The sequence below is a fragment of the Hippopotamus amphibius genome, chromosome 15 (assembly GCF_030028045.1).
Source record: "Hippopotamus amphibius kiboko isolate mHipAmp2 chromosome 15, mHipAmp2.hap2, whole genome shotgun sequence".
Lineage (NCBI taxonomy): Eukaryota > Metazoa > Chordata > Mammalia > Artiodactyla > Hippopotamidae > Hippopotamus > Hippopotamus amphibius.
This window is the reverse complement of record NC_080200.1, coordinates 44,018,365-44,035,985: the sequence shown is the minus strand read 5'-3', so window position 1 is coordinate 44,035,985 and position 17,621 is coordinate 44,018,365. Positions and strand designations below refer to the sequence as shown.

Genomic DNA, 17,621 nt, shown 5'->3' with positions numbered 1-17,621 from the left:
GGAGAGAAAGTATATGGGCAACTTTTATGAAAAGTTGTTGTAGACTTTCATGTCAGGTTATTAAATTATATAAATGCTTATGAAGATATAAAGAAAAAAAATGTGGTAAGGAAAGAAAATACCTAAAAATGAAAGTAGGAAGAAGCAGGTAAACATATCAATCATAAGCCTATGATCAGATTTTTAAAAACTAGAAAACAATTGGTATAACTGGTTAAAAGACAAATTCTACAGATCAGTAAACCACTTGTCAGTCCTACCAGTGGCCTCTATTACTGAAGAATGTGATAAAAGAATATAACTAGGCTCACAGCCAAGTAGTTTCAAACTTATAGTCAGAAACATATACAGTTTAAATTTTGCTCTTTAAACAACACTATAATATTGTCCAATTTTTAAAACAAAACTTCTTGTGGATTATTACTGGTTAGGACCATAGTTTTTATATGAAATCTTTATTAAAAGAAAATTTCCAAATGACTAGTTGCATGTAGGAACTGTAAACATGCCACGTAAAGTATAACTTCATGAATTATGTATCAAGAAAATAAAAAGGAGAAAAAGGGCAGCGGCATCCTGTAATGCTGGATGACCAGGACCTCTGTTTTTTTTTTCGGCCGTGCCTCATGGCTTGCTGGATCTTAGTTTCCCAACCAGGGATTGAACCCAGGCACGTGGCAGTGAGAGCGCCGAGTACTAACCACTGGAATGGCAGGGGATTCCCTAGATTTTTTTAAAAATTGAGAATCCGCACTATGAGAAGCAGTGTTCCAGACACAGTGAAGTCTCAGAACTATGAGGTAGGTATTGCTGGTATTACTATACTTACTTTATAGATCAGAAAACTGAGGCTAAGAGATTGTAAGGTCCTTTGTGTTATTTAAACAACAAAAATCACTAGGTTAAAAGCATAATATTTACAAAATAACCTCCTTCATTTGCACACAGTAGTCTAAAACTAATAAAAGGTAAGTTTAATTACAGCTTACTACTTAGCTCTTTAAAAAAAAAAAATCAAAGCATAAACTGAAAGGTAGACTGAAGGTTCTTAACTCTGCTAAGGAACACCTTTAAATCTCCTATAGCTACAGGAAACACATACATTTCTTGTAAAGCACTATGAGAAAATAAATATAAGGATGTCTCTAAATTAAGTAAAAGCTCAATTTTGAAATGCTAAAATAGTTTCACTTAACAAGCACCTCTATTATAAATACTTACCAATTAGAAAGTTGTATAACTGTAACAGTTAAAATATAATTTTTAAAGGTACAGTATCAGAAACAAAAACTATCACTTCAGCAGTAAATGCATCATACAAGTCATCACTTAGCAGTTACCAATACTCTAGAACTCATTTTTAATGAGCGAAAAAGAATAGCTGATTTAAGTTGTAGCTGATATAAAATTGCAGATACAGAACTCAGAAGCCCTAATAATGATCTCTCTGGATGGCAATTTCACATTGTGTATCAAATGTTCTTTAAAAAGTGTATATACGCTTTAATGAAACTGGGACATCTGTACAGACAGGGATGAACCCAGAGACTGTCATACAGAGTGAAGTGAGTCAGAAAGAGAAAAACAAGTATCGTATATTAACACATAAATGCAGAATACAGAAAAATGGTACAAATCAACTGGTTTGCAAGGCAGAAATAGAGACACAAATGTAGAGGACAAACATATGGACACCAAGTGGGGAAAGCAGGGAGGGTTGGGGGGGAATGAATTGGGAGATTGGGATACCAAACTGTACACTTTAAATATATGCAGTTTATTGTATGTTAACTGTATCTCAGTGAAAGTTCTTTAAAAAAAAAAAGTGTATACTTTATTGTGACAGTTTAAATCTAGGAATTTATCCTAGGGAAACAACTGGCAAACACACAAATCTTTACATAAAAGAGTTAGTTTACCCAGTGTCGTTTCTAGTTTTCCCTTAATAGGAAACTAAATGTCCCCAAATAGAAACTTTAAAATGTAGTATGTGCGTACAATAAAATAGTATTAGTCATTAAAAACTTTTTCTAAGCATAGATCTTGGGCCTAAATGCCACTGCCATACAAGAAACCAAGGTCCTCTGTGAAATGGTCTAGGGCAGAAAAGGCTCAAAGTTTGTTATTGTTTTGCATTTTATTTATTCCTTAAAACACTGTCTTGTTCTGCGCAGGATTTAAAGTGATATGAGCAATGTCAGTTCTTACCACCTGATGTTTTGCTGTACCTTAGGTTTTAGAAGCCTAGCTACTGAATTAAAAAAAATTTTTTTTTATTTCTCAGAGATTTTTTATCTCTTATACCCTATGTCAAATGCTATGCTGGATGCTAGGGATCCAATGGTGAATCAGGCAGAATAACATCTTACTGTGCCAGAAAGGAAAGAAGTGCTCAAAGACCAATGATGCCAAGTTCAAAAGACTGAGAGCTGGTTTGAAAAGGATTCCACTGGCCAAATTTGGGACACTGTGTGCCTCAAAAAGAAAAATGAAAGCAATGGATTATACTACACTGAATAAAAAAGGAGCCCATAGTAATACTAAAAAAGAAGTGGTGAGGGGACTCTTCTTTAGGGAAGAATGTCTAAGAATCCAAAGCCTCACACTGATTCTTAGTAAAAGGATTTTGCACTCACCATTGGAGAACTTGATTCAGTTACTGAGCTTTTCAAAGGATCTAACACCTTAGAGAAAAAGGTAATTGGGTAACAGGCCCACAGATTACTTGGTTAATTACAAAATGGAAAAAGGTATCTTTACAATGGAAAGATCTGGTAGTCACCACTTTAATCAGTGATTATACTTGCCACCATTAGTAAAGAATAAACTGACGTTATTTGTTACATGCATCTGATGTGCTGAAATGGAATGCTCACATAGGTAGTTTTATTGACTAAAAAGCTGCCAGAATTTAACCATAAAGAAATCAGATAAATCTAGACTGTGAGATATTCTACAAGACAATTAATCTAAACTCTTCAAAACATCAAAGTCATGAGAGACAAAATAAAAATAGGGGTTACTCTGCATTAAAGGAAACTGAAACTAACAACCAAATACAACCTATAATCCTTGATTGGACCCTGAATTTAAAACAAAGCACAAACACAAATACATCAACCACAGAGAAAGCCCAGCCATAAAAGGCATTTGTGGACAACTGGAGAAAACTTATTAGATAATATCAATGTCCAATTCCTTATCTGCATTGTGGCTATATGAAAGAATGCCCCTATTCTTAGGAAACACATGTGGAAGAATTCCAAGCACAGCACCATGTTGTCTGCAACTTATAAAAAACTGAACCACTTGAAAATATGTTTAAAGAGAGACAAGATAAAGCAAATGTGACAAAATAATATTTGGTAAATGTTGTATGGGCATTTGTTGTACTATATTTTCACTTTTCTGCAGAACTGAAATTTTCTAAAATTGGGGAAAAACATGAATCAAAGGAATGGTATATCTCTATACTTAGAAAGGACACAATGAGGAAAGCAGTACACATAAGGCAAATTCATTTTTATAAAGAAACCATGATGTTTATATATGCATATTCCCATGGAAGAAAGTCTAGAAAGACATGCACTAAAATGTTAACAGTAATTGCTGTCTAGGGGTGGATGTCCAGTAATTTAATTTTTTCTCCTTTTTTAATCTATAGTTTCAAGGTTTAAAATGATGTATTACTCACATAATAAAGCAGTAAATAAAAATAATTATCTTCATTTTGTGTAAGGTATATTCAAGTAACTGCAAGAGACAAACACAGAGAGAGAGACAGAAAAGATAAAGGGAGAAGGAGTACATGTAAGAGAGAAACAAGGAATAGGAAAGGATACTATCATATTCCTTATTCTGTTAAAGCTAGTGTGGATTTTTTTTAAAGTGTCCAAACAGATTTCATTGAAATAGCTCCATTTACAGTTATAACTGACTAATCAGAGAGAGGCAGAAAAGTTGCACCTGGGCAATCCCGAATAACACATCCAGGAATAATAACATCTCCTCACGCCAGTTCATTTCCACATGGCTGTCTTTATTAACTTACAAATCTGTTTCCATTGCTCCCTTTCTTGAGACCTCCTCTTTGGCACCCTGTCTGTCCACAAGATAAAGACAGACCACAGCAGACCCTACAAAGCTTTCCACACTGACATTTCCAGCCTCATCTCCTGATAGTTACCCCATGTATCCTGTATGCCAGCCACAATGAACTGCTGATCCCAAATATATCATGCCTGCCTGATCTGTGTCCCTAGCACCAAGCACAGCATTTGACATAGGGTAAGAGACAAAAAAAAATTCTCTGAGAAATAAAAAAAATAGTTTAAAAATTCAGTAGCTAGGCTTCTAACACCTAAGCTACAACAAAACATCAAGAGGTAAGAAATGAAACTACCTATGTCACCTTAAACCCTCCATGGAACAAGACAGCATATTAAGGACTAAATAAAATGCAAAACAACAACAAAACATACAGTAGTACAAGGCTAAATAAATGTCTTCAAAAAAGCCATGTGCGACTTTAATCACTGCAACTCTACAAAGTACCTCAGCTGGAAATTAGGAAGAGCAGTGGGCACAGCAAGAAGATTGTAGTGATTATTCTTCTCCAGAGAAAATATATGATTATTTAAGGAAAATAAATCTACTCTGTCCTTCCAAGAGATGTGGGACAGAGCCATCATCTTATGGATGTTTATAAAGCCTCACAATATTTTCAAGATTACTTATTCTTGATGATAGATATGAAGATATAGCTCCTCAAGAGTTGAAAAACAATATAAATAATCTGTCAGTGGTATTTCCTGAAGTTAACCTTGAACTTCCAAATTCATTTGGAAAAGTCTGACAGGAAATGACCCTGTAGAATACTAGGTGTTATTTTTCTCTAATTGCAATGCTAGGTCCAAGCTTTCAAATTCCCAAAGAGCATTTTACATTCTGCTAAAATTTCCTGGCTTAAAAAAAAAAAAGCAAGCATACAACTTAGAGTATGGTTCATCTGTCACATTATGCACACATATTTGTATTAACGCCTATCAATTAGTTCAATTCTTGCTACTGGGAGTTAAGATCATTCCACAGAAAATCAAGACAGTTTCTCAGTGAGTCTCTTTTTAATTTGCTTACTCATTTAAACCCAGTTTATCAGCCTTACCAGAATAAGTAACTGCTGTGGTACTGTAAGTAGCACTCTGGGTATAGGATGGCACCACAGTAGCTGCAGCTGCTACTGGCTGTACGGTGGAGGATACAGGATAAATGGAGAAAGTAGTGGTAGCTGGACTTGGTGTGGCTGGTTTTATGGCTGTCACTTGTCGAGTTTGCTGGGCTTGTGTATACTGAGTTGCACCTTGACTATAACCTGCTTTCGGGGCTAAATTGGGAAAGAGACATCACAAAATTAGAAGGGTGAACCACCATATAGAGTTACTGTACCAATATCCTAGAAAAAAATAAACGTAAACATCATTAACTGTAAATTTTGTTAGCAATTTCTCTTGATAAAATTCCTTTTTTAAATAAATATATGTATTTATTTATTTATTGGCTGTGTTGGGTCTTCATTGCTGTGTGGGCTTTCTCTCTAGCTGCAGTGAGCAGGGGCTACTCTGTTGTGTTGTGGTGCGTGAGCTTCTCATTGCGGTGGCTTCTCTTGTGGAGCACAGGCTCTATGCACATGGACTTCAGTAGTTGCAGCACGAGGGCTCGGTAGTTGTGGTTCGCGGGCTCTAGAGCGCAGCTCAGTAGTTGTGGCACATGGGTTCAGTTGCTCCAAGACATGTGGGATCTTCCTGGCCTAGGGATCGAACCAGTGTCCCCTGCATTAGCAGGCAGATTCTTAACCACTGCGTCACCAGGGAAGTCCCTCCTTGATAAAATTCTTATTATGAACTTAATAAAATATAGCATCTGTATAAATTAATTTGCTATCCTTCCACAGATGCTTTTTACATATTTCCAAAATGACATTTTGTCAAAATTTGCCACTAACTAAAATACCAGCACTATTTAAAACGTTAATAATAAAGTTTTTAGAAAAGGAAGGATAGGGGTGTGTGTGTGTGAGTGTATGTGGGCTACTCAGTCTACTTGAGAGTTATGCTTAATACTGGAAACAGAATAGAGAGAGCCTCAAAGTATAATTTAAGTCACGTAAAATTTTCAATGTTTAATTACATGGAACTTGTCATATACCATTCATGGCATTTTTACTGATTTATCCATGGTGAACTTCAATCTAATTACAACCCACAAAGTGATACGGCCTTAATTCCTCAAATGTCAAAAGCTTGAGTGAAGCTGTTCTTAAATGGCTACCATTAATGTCTCTGCTAAACTTTCTGCTGCCTTTGAACATATTAAAACAAATGTATACTTTAAAAATCTTGAGACTTATTATCACTAAATTAATAATCAATCCCTTATTAATGATCACTAAAGTATACAAACGTAATATTCTGAGAAAGGCCCAAATATCAGGGTCCAAACTCATTTTATGCCGAGCTAAGTAAAGGTACTTTAAATAAGTAGCCCTTAAGTTTGTATAAAACTTTTTCTACACGTAGTATGAAATTTGATCCACACAACATACAGATGAGTACAACATTTTACCAAAAAACACTCATGTCCAAGAGCTAAATCATTTACAGAAGTCACATCGTCAATGTCACAGTTTAGATTACATCAAGGTCTTCTGACTCTTAGATTAATTCAGTACTCTTAAGTACAATCTATCTAGCCTTGGTAATTAATTAGGAAGTTCATTACATTTCACTGTACCCACAAATCATTAGAAAACAGACTATAAGAAAAGTCAGGGTTATTATAATGCAAAATATTTTTAAATCACTTTTAAGGGACTCATAAAATCAATCTTAGAACTAAAAGTACCCTAGAAAGATCTGAGTCAACTACTTCATTCACAAATAAAAGAACAGAGATGAAATGAGGTAAAAAAAAATCACTTGCCCACATTGTGGTAACACCAGTGCTAGAAACCAATTCTATTCTTTCCTAATCCAAGGCTCTACCCACACTCTCATGGTCCTTCAAAAATAATTAAAATAAAGGAGTTGCTGCTTTTCAGAACGAAGAGAGCTTTGTCCTAAAAGTTTTCAATTAAATTTCTATGAAAAAAATCAATCTTTTAAAGACTTTTGTAGGCTTCTTTGCAAATAAAATACTTCCTGCATTCAAACCATTAATATATACTGTGACATCAGTGGCTGGTAACAGAACGAACTGTTATTACAGATCAGAGAAAGATGAGTTAAAAATATGGGTACACAGAAATTCCCTGGCAGTCCAATGGTTAGGACTCCATGCCTTCACTGCTGAGGGCCCAGGTTCAATCGCTGGCCAGGGAACTATTAATCCCATAAGCTGCAGTGTGCGGCCAAAAAAAAAAAAACCAACAAAAAACCAGAGTCCACAAAATGGAAACCACACCAGGGCCTCCACTAGTTACAAAGGCAGTCAGTAGTTATGTCTGGGCATTTCGGGCAAAGAGAAGAAGGTGGTCAGAAGTTTTTGTACAGCTTATTTCAGCAGGTAAAAAACTGTAAGCTAAAGACCAGATATGAACTACACTTCCAAGAGGGAAGGACATGATTATGAATTGTCTCCACGGTCTTCTCTCTTTGGGACTCAAAGGCATTCACGTAGAGAAAGAAAAGGACATGGCTAGAACCTGCCTCTCAAGATAATATAACACAATGAATTTAGACGGATTCAAAAGAGTATCTTCATTAAAAAACACCCCGAATATGTTTCAAAAGTGTACAAGGAAAGGGTGTATGTTAATAAAACCCACCTGTCTGATAGTAGGTCTCAGCAACAGAAGGCTGAGGCTGGGCGGCAGCAGCTACAGCAGCAGCAGTTGCTGTTGGTTGTTGGTAGTACTGCTTACTATCATAAGCTACAGCAGGAGCTGTGGATCTTACATATGAGTACGAGTCCTAAAGAAAGAGAATGAAAGAAAATCTTGCTATGAGTAAAGTGGCAGAGGGAAAAAAACCTCATCTTTACTATATGAAAAATGCAATAAAGGAAAACAAAAACCTAAATATGTATGAACACAGAAGATTCAAATGCAATACAAAGGGGATTCATTTTGGACTTCATCAAATAAGGTCAAAACTATTTTAAGCAACATACTTAACTTTTACAATCAGAATAATCATCAAAACATTTAAAAGTAAGCATTATTTTTTTAAAAAATTACTTTTATTAAAAATTGCATGGTGGATCTGCCTTAAAGATGGATCCCACAGTAAAAAACACCTGGGTGTTCTAAGCTTTGTGACTGTTCCAGCTTTCTTCTCATTCTTCCTTATTTTCAATTATTCATTAACATAATGATGAATACGAGCTTCCAGGTGGAGGAAAGGGGAATAGAAGTTCCAGGGGAAAGGAACACTATATATAAATCTCCAAGGTAATGAAGATCAAGGTGAGCTGGGTGAATTCTGGCACTGTATATAGTGAGCAGGGCCGGGGAGGTATGCCTGAGGTGTGTAGGCGGAAAGGCTGAAGAAGAAGGTAGGTCTCAGAAAATGATGGGCTTCATACACTGTATTAAAAACAATAAAATTTATTATATTCTATCTCTGGACAAAATTAAAACAACCACACATGTTAAATTGAGTTTAGGAACCTGATAAATATTAATAGCAAATATTAATATTGCTGATTCATGTCAAACTCTTAGTTAACAAAACAAATTCCTATATTTTAGGAAGAATATGTAAAAACCAGGCAAAGTCCAGAAGGACCTAAAAGCAAACAAACAAAAATGGGTTAAAGGAATTAGGATCAAATTTATTTAAATAAGCAAGTAATAATTTAGTGTCATATCAGACATAAAGAGAGTTAGACCTTTATGTCCATATAAACCCAATAAGAAACAATTAGATGAATTAAGAGCAGGATCAATATCTGTTACAAACTAAGAAAGAACATCTTGAGGGGAAGAATGTACATTTAGGCAACAGAATTTCCACCTTGATAAGTTTCAAGAAAACACTATGTAATTTGTTTGTTCTATTTAGCTGAGGCTCATGGTTCTCAAAATAGGAGACATAGGGATGTCCCAAGTGGATAAATAATGCCATAGTACCAACAAGAGGCAGAAGACCCTGTGTCTTAATTTTTCTCAAAAACTTGTAATAAAATTAAAATATTTAACCAGTAATTAATGTATTTTTTCTTTTTCTTTTTGGCCACGCCACGTGGCATGTGGGACCTTAGTTCCCTGACCAGAGAACTGAACTGTGCCCCCTGCAGTGGAAGCATGGAGTCTTACACAGGACTGCCAAGGAAGTCCCAATTAATGTATTTTTTTAAATTAAAGCAAATGTATATAAAGAATGGAGCGGAATGGACTAGGGAATTATTAACATAAAACTCACTGCAAGGAAACTTAATGCTTGGAGTATGCCCTCAAATTACCTAGGAATATACATTCATTTTTCCCTATCATTAGAGGTATATTTTGGAAGACCCAAGTTTGACAAGCATTGGCTTGGACATTACATTAAACACTGACACCACTGAACCTGTATATTAAGGCTAATGAAAGTAGTAGTTTTCTTACCTGGTAGTTCTGTGTAGTAGCTGGGGGTGGTGGTGGAGGTGCCTCTTGTTGCCTTTGTGTATAACCATAGTCGGTCGCTGTGTGTGCAGTGGGGTACCCTCCATATGCAGCAGCTGTTGCAGCAGCTGCAACAGCTACTGGAGCAGGCCTGGCAACTGCAACTGTGGCGGCTGCTGGTGCATAGGCAGCAGTAACTGTGTGAGCAGCTACTGGAGCCTGATGGACAGTGTAGCTAGCAACTGTAGTTGGATGAGAGTAGGCTACACCCGAAGCTGGCTGCTGGCTATATTGTGGAGTAAAAGAATAAACATAATACAATTTAATTTTTAAAATCTAGGAGTTTAATCAACTTAAATCAAAAGCACATTTCCCAGTAATTTAATCACGGACTACAAAAGAATAAGTATTTGAGCTTAATAAACCACCTAACCAGTACCCTATTTGTTACTATTGCATAATTTTCATTCCTTAATCTAAATAAATTATATAGTCACACATATTATATTTCAGATCAAAGATCATATCACAAAGCAGGGAGGACAAACTGGGATAAGAAGCAGTATCAAGAAGAAAGAAAAAATTGATCAAACTAGGAACTAAAAGTATTTGCTCTATGTAAAATTCTTTATTATGTTCTATAGTTAAAAAAATCTCTACAAGGAAATCATATCAAGAAAAATACTGTATTCTAACCCCAATTATGGAAAACATTTAAGGTAGAAACTATTACTAAGATGACTTAAGAAATACTTCTGATGCTCTAAGGCAGTGGTTCTCAACTAGGGGAGATTTTGCCCTCTAGGAGATATCTGGCCATGTCTGGAGATATTTTTGATGATCAAACTGCAGAAGAGGAGGTGGTGATGTGTGCTACTGGCATTTAGTGGGTAGATGCCAGTGATGCTGTTACATATCCTATAAAGGACAGCTATCCACAACAAAGAATTATCCAAAGAATGTCAACAGTGCTTGAGGTTAAGAAATCCTGCTCTAGGGTACAGAATTTACAATGGAATATCTATTAGTTTAGATACATTTTCCAGGTTACAAGCAGTAATTCATTATACACATTTCTTTTTCTCTTAAAAATGTAGCATATGTTGCAAAAGGAGACCTAAATCAGATGCTTTGCAATCATAACCATTTAAACCTCAAAGAGACAAAACACTTTCCAAAACTGTAAATCAAATGAATTTTCAGCTAAAGTTCTTAAAATAACATTTAGTTTTTAAATTGACAGCCTATGCCACATAAAAGCCGGCCCACAGATATTAGCATATGAAAATGTTTTTGTTCTTTTAGGTTCTCTGAGTAATACTTTCACAATCACACTTGCTAAAGCTATATTACCAAGGCAGAAAAATGCCTTCTTAAAAAAAAGGAGAGCCCCAACAGTTATTTAACTGACAGGTTTTAGCTGACCATAAGTTTTAATAGGAGCCAACAGTTAAGAATAGCTAAGAAAAAAAATACCTGACATAAGCTGAAGCTGCACTAATAAACTAGAGTGTCTGATTCATGGGTTATATAGTACAGGGTAGTCTTCACTGGTATGTACAATCCCCCCCCCCCCCCAAAAAAGAGGCACAGAATTAAAATCTGGGGCCATCATATTTTAACTGTATTATGGAAAACACTGATAATTAGGATGTGTGTTCAAAGTGAAACAATATGAAGTTTGTAAGTATGGATATTATTTCACATAAAAAGTAGAGGACCCTGGGGACATTCAGTCTAGAAAAGGTGACCTTGGAAGATATGACAGCTGCCTTCTAATAGAAGAGACTTACTCCATGCTGCTCCAGAGAACAGAACTAGAACCAATGGATGGAAGAGTGGCAGATTTCAGCCCAATATGAAAAAGAAAAAAAAACAAAAACTTAGAACAGAGTCCAAAGAAACTCTTATAATTTCTATTTGGATGAGGTTTTCCACATTTTGATATTAAAATTTTCTACATACATTTTCTACATATATGCCAATTATAAGACAGGAAAAGGGAAGTTTAAACTGTATTAGTGGGAAACTGGTTGGGCATTGACATTTTCTATGGATAATTCCACATCCTTAAGAAAAATTCCAGTAAAATATACTTCAAAATTCCTAGAACTGAGAAAAAGAAATATGTTTAAAATATAAATACACCAGTTCTGTGAAACTTGTATTTAACATTTACTGATAGATTTCACACGTACAGGCTACATGGTTATGTAAAAATTCAGACAGTCTTGAATTTCTATACTGTTTCCATTCATCCCACTGCTCTTTATTGATATCTGTTCATGTTTCATGGTCCCCAAAACATGTTCTATAGTACAAAAAAACAAAAGTTGGAGTAGAATAGGAATGTCAAGTACGGTGGGCAGGCAATTTGACTTACGCTGCCTCTGATCTTTAAAAGTCCATGCGACTCAGGAAGGGATGATCTTGTGCTTTGGTTTATGCCTATTGTCTCAGCATAATTATTAACAGTATTCTCACTCTCCTATGTGTCTCAGTTTGAACAATAAATTTTATAGTCACCCTTCCGAGGAATCATATAAAAAAGATGCCAGTGCATTTAGCAATTACCATATACATCCCCAGGGTTGCCTAACCTAACTTGCTCTGTATAGCTAGGTCCCTAACCATCATCTGGGCTGGAACCCCATCCTCCACCAAAGCATCATGAAGAATGATGATCCAATCCCAGTTCCCAGGGGGTCAAGGGCTAGGTCAGCTGACTGCTATTCAGAGTAAAGATTCTCTGACTTGTTATCTTAGACCCATCCAGGAAATTCTCTTCCAATTTCAAATACCTTTAGAAAAACTGTCTTTCACATGACATAGATGACCAGATTGGACTATACCAGTTCAATTAAATATCAAGTAGCTAAGTCTAAATAAGTAAATTAATTTTTAAAAACTCAAGTCAAGTTCAAATTAGTTCATGTAAAAATTACTCAAGTTGAAATAGTTCAAATCAAGGTTTTTGCCTAGCCTGGAGTGTTAGAATAAAAGGTGTTAAATTGGACTTCCCTGGTGGCACAGTGCTCAGGAAACCGCCTGCCAGCGCAGGGGACATGGGTTCGAGGCCTGGTCAGGGAAGATACCACATGCCGAGGAGTAACTAAGCCCGTGAGCCACAACTACTGAGCCTGTGCTCTAGAGCCTGCGAGCCATTAACTACTGACCGCATGTGCCACAACTACTGAAGGCCGCGCACCTAAAGGCCACGCACCTAGAGCCCGTGCTCTGCAACAAGAGAAGCTACCGCAATGAGAAGCCTGCACACCGCAATGAAGAATAGCTCCTGCTTGCCACAACTAGAGAAAGCAGCAACAAAGACCCAACACGGGAGGGAGGGAGGAACAAAGGAAGGAAGAGAAACAATCAGACATAAAATGGAAGAGTAGTTCTCTTGGCAAGGGAGGGGGGGAGTATTTAGGAAATTATTATTATTAAAGAGTAAAAACATCCTTCATATTCCTGCACTTAGGCTGGAGGTTTAATGGTCAGCTCCCCACCTGCTTACCAAAAAGTGCAGCCAGCTAGAACCCTTACCAAAATAAAAAGCCAGCCAAAATCACCAGATATTTAAACAAAGCCCACTGTAAACTGCAAAAGGAAAAAGAATGAACCCATGTGAAATGGATGTCTCAAAGTAACAGATAAGAATTTTCAAAAACTCTAATTTATATCCATAAAACAAGAATTTTACACTAGCTAGAAGATAAAGTTGAAGGACATGGACAAGATAAAGAAAAGATAAAAGAAAAGAGAAAGAATAAATATAGGAGGCCTAATATTCCAACAAGAAATTCTAGAGAAAAGAAAAGCAGATGGAAGAAATTAATAAAATTTCCCATTCTTGAAGGGAGACATGTATTTTCAAATTCAAAGATCTATGGAGTACAAAACAGAATGAAATAACAATACTGAGAGACATATATTGATAGCATTCATAACACCTCCAAGACAAAAAAAAAAAAAAATCCTTTAAACCTCCAGAGAAAAGAAAAACAGGTCACCTACATACAACTAAATGAAAATCAGATTTATTGATAACACCAGTGGCTGGAGGACAACAGGATAATGTCTTTCAAAATTCAACAGAAAATGATTATTAATGTAGAATTCTGCATCCAGCTAAAACTATTAATGCAGAATAAAGATTCTGACATTCAAGATCTGAAGGAGTTTACCTCCTATATGCCTTTTCTTAGGAAGTCACATGAAAATGTACTTCAAAAAATAAAGAAAGATATCATGGGATCCCACAAACAGTGGATTCAAACTCAGGAGTGAGATAAAAGCCCAGGTCAGCAGCTGTGCAGCAGCCCAAGAAAAGCAGTAAGTTTACGAGACTGGACTCCAAGGAAGGACAGAACCCTCCAGGAGGAGGATGTCCAGGAAAACTGAGGATTGGACAATAGACAGTAGACCAGCAACCTGGGAAAATCTCATGATATAATCAAGGCAATAAGAAGATTTGGGTGGAAAAAAAGCTAATGAAAGACTTCAGGAAATATGAAACTGCTCAAGAAACGACATGATCAGAGTCGAGCAATTAGTAGGGTATATAAAAGGAAAAATTTATTTGAACTTGACCCTAGAAAGATTCTCTACTAAGTGACACAGGGTTGTAAAAATGGAATACAGTAGGAATTCTAATCATAGAACAGTATTTGGTGCCACAGTAAATACCATTTACAGTCATAATAATGAAACAGTTTTTGCTTTCAAGTTTCAGAATCAATCTAAATCACAGAAGATAAACTATGATTACAGGACACAGTGTAGATGTTATCACAAGGAAAACTATAGCTGAGTTGGTAGATGGGGTGGAGAAAGAGGGAAAGTAAAGCACAAGAGTTTCAAGATTCTTACAGTGTACCAAGATACTGTCTAACCTTGATGGACTAGAACTGAAGTGTATTGTTTGAAGTAAAAGAAACAGCCCTATCACTGAATTTGGGAGATTGAGAAGCAGGAGAGAATATGTATGAAATCCTAACCATGACTGTTTAAGAAATCAAAACATAATGCATAAAGTTGATAAATTATGACATAAAAAAGCAGCATATTGTTTAGTGCTACGGAGCTTAGAAATAAACCCAAAATGCATTAAAGGTGGGGAATTGGGGGACTTCCCTGGTGGTCCAGTGGTTAAGAATCTGCTTTCCAACGCAGGGGCCACAGATTAGGTCAGTGAACTAAGATCCCACATTCTGTAGGGCAACGAAGCCCGTGTGCTGCAGCTACTGAGCCCGCGCGTCACAACTAGAGAGCCTGTGTGCCGCAACTACTGAGCTCATGCACTCTGGAGCCCGCAGGCCACAACTAGAGAGCCCACACCACAACTACTGAGCCTAAGTGCCACAATTAGAGAGAAGCCCACACACCACAACAAAGAGCCTGCACTTCAAGGAAAGATCCTGCATGCCACAATGAAGACCCCGCATGCTGCAACTAAGACCCAATGCAGCCAAATAATAAGATTTTTAAAAAAAAATTGGGGCTGTCTTTAAAAAAAAAAAAAGATGGGGAATTGGGAGGCAGGGAGAAGGAAAATAAGGGACTGTTGTTTTTATTAAGCCCTTCTATATTGTTTTGAATTAATTAATATATTAAGCAGAAAGATACTGGAATAGACGTCTCAGGATTTCCCTGGTAGCATAGTGGTTAAGAATCCTCCTGCCAATGAGGGGGACATGGGTTCGATCCCAGGTCTGGAAAGATCCTACATGCCATGGAGCAACTGGGCCCATGTGCCACAACTACTGAGCCTGCACTCTAGAGCCTGAGGGCCACAACTACTGAAACCCTCAAGCCACAACTACTGAAGCCCGCATGCCTAGAGCCCATGTTCCACAAAAGAAGTCACCACAATGAGAAGCCTGTCTACTGCAATGAAGAGTAGCCCCCACTCACAGCAACTAGAGAAAGCCCACACACAGCAACGAAGACCCAACACAGCCATAAATAAATAAATAAATAAATAAATAAATTTACATTAAAAAAAAAAAAGACTTCTCAAACTGGCAACTAACAAACCAACCCCAAATTTAAATACTCCTTCCTAGTTATTACAACTCAACTCTAATATCTACATTTCTGGCCTCAACTCTAACCTATATCCAACTGTGGGCCCAACTTTGACTGCTTTCAAATTCCATTAATATGACCTGACTTTATATTACACCACTAAATTTACAGTCCATACTGAAATTAAAATAATTTATGTGTACAAATTGCTTGTCCACATAAGTAGCATCTGATAACAGGGAAAACATTCCTATGCCTCCGTTAGTTTCTACACAACAACGATTCTCAAAATGTGATCCAAGGACCGCTAAGGGTCCGGTCCCTAAGACCGTTTCAGAGGGCCCAGGAGGTTGGTTCTCCCTTTTTAATTACAGATTGCCTTCATATATTTTGATCCAAACAAATTTTTACAACAGACTAAATGCAAAAGCAGATATGAGAATACAACCATTTACATGTACATTTACATTTATAGAAATGTAAAACAATGCTTCTCATCTCACTACTTTTTCAGTGGTTGGAATATAGTGATTTTTCATAAAGATATTTTTGGTTAGCACTCTGGTTTTATTACAATTTTAAAACAATTTAAATATTTTTAAAATTTCTAATACAGTAAATACTAATATAATCCACATAAACAAAAGCTTTGTGTCTTTTTAATAATTAGAAGTTAGAAGGGTCCCCAAACCAAAAAGTTTGAGAACCATCATTTTATGATACAGAACATTAACTTAGAGTCTGTAATGGTATATTCACCATTCATTTTCCTGCTCTTTACTTATTGCCCCTTTAAGAAAAATATTTCCTTCTATATTATGACAGAGAAAGAGTATTTGTTCTCAGGTAGAATGAGCACTGCAAAAGTGCCCAAAGCCCCCAAGCCTGATGCCTACAGTTGTAATAGTCTTATCCAGGGCTCCAAATATCCTCCTGGTTTACCTGGTGTGCTGTTGTACAAATATCATTTTCTATGTTAGCAGAGACATCAAAGGCATTGGGAAGTAATGGCTTAGAACTTTGGAACTCCCACAAGAAACTAACAGAAGGTGAATTAGGAAAAAGCCTTTTATGGAGAACTGTAAGGAAACTTTCCTGTCTCATCCTTGACTCTAGGTAAAGGAGAGATGTCTCCCCTAATAATTCTTAATGACAAGCTAGCACTCTCCTACTTTGGGCTCTGGAATTCATATTATCTGACCAGGAAAACACCAAGCCAAGTAGTTAAATTTATCTCTGTGCTGACAGTGCTTCCAAGTGCCACAAAACGCACACTCCTCTCTAATGCTACCATGTTACAAGAAAGAGAAGATCGCAATCAAAAATCACAAACAAAACCCATAAGGAAACAAAAGATACTAGCAAGAGTTTGCAAAATTTAAAAAAATATATGTTGAAAAGACTGCAAGTATTAGAATTATTGGATATAAAATATAAAAGAAGTACACTTAAAGTAGAGACTATCAAAACTAAGAACTAAGAGTTCAATCAAAAACAACCAGATGAATCTAAAAAACCAAACAGAAATTTCCAGAAATGAAATACAGTATTTAAAAATTATAATCAGAAACTCAGAAAGGCATTACATAACTGATTAGACATGGTTGGCAGAAAAAAAACTATAACAATTACCCAGAATGCACACAAAGAGATCAAAGACATTAAAGAGGTTAAAAGACCAGGAGGAAAGAATAAAGCATGATAACTGACAATTCACTGGAGCTGCAAAAGAAGAAAAACAATGGGAGAGGAAACTCCTAAACAGAATGTCTGATATAACAATCCTCAGATCCAGCAGCCCCAACACTAAGTAGGATTAAATAAGGAATTCTCACCAAGATGCATCTGAGTTGAAACAGTAAACATCATCTGAGAGCAGCATGTGTAGCTTGAGGTAAAAAATTCCCTAGAGACTAAGTGATGCCTTCTCAAGAATGAGAAGGGTGAAATGAAAATATTTTGAGATTAAAAAAAGACACCCCCCCCCCCG

The 17,621-nt window shown here is 36.4% G+C and overlaps 1 protein-coding gene across 1 annotated transcript in view; it reads right to left on the bottom strand.

The window, feature by feature from the left end:
• Nucleotides 1-17,621, bottom strand: part of ZFR (zinc finger RNA binding protein) — an 87,678-nt gene that overhangs the window by 58,442 nt on the left and 11,615 nt on the right. The window contains exons 3-5 of the mRNA XM_057708096.1: nucleotides 9,605-9,887; nucleotides 7,823-7,967; nucleotides 5,165-5,383 (exon numbers count right to left, since the gene is read on the bottom strand). Of these exons, the coding sequence (XP_057564079.1) occupies nucleotides 5,165-5,383; nucleotides 7,823-7,967; nucleotides 9,605-9,887 (647 nt within the window). The remainder of the gene's footprint in view (nucleotides 1-5,164; nucleotides 5,384-7,822; nucleotides 7,968-9,604; nucleotides 9,888-17,621) is intronic.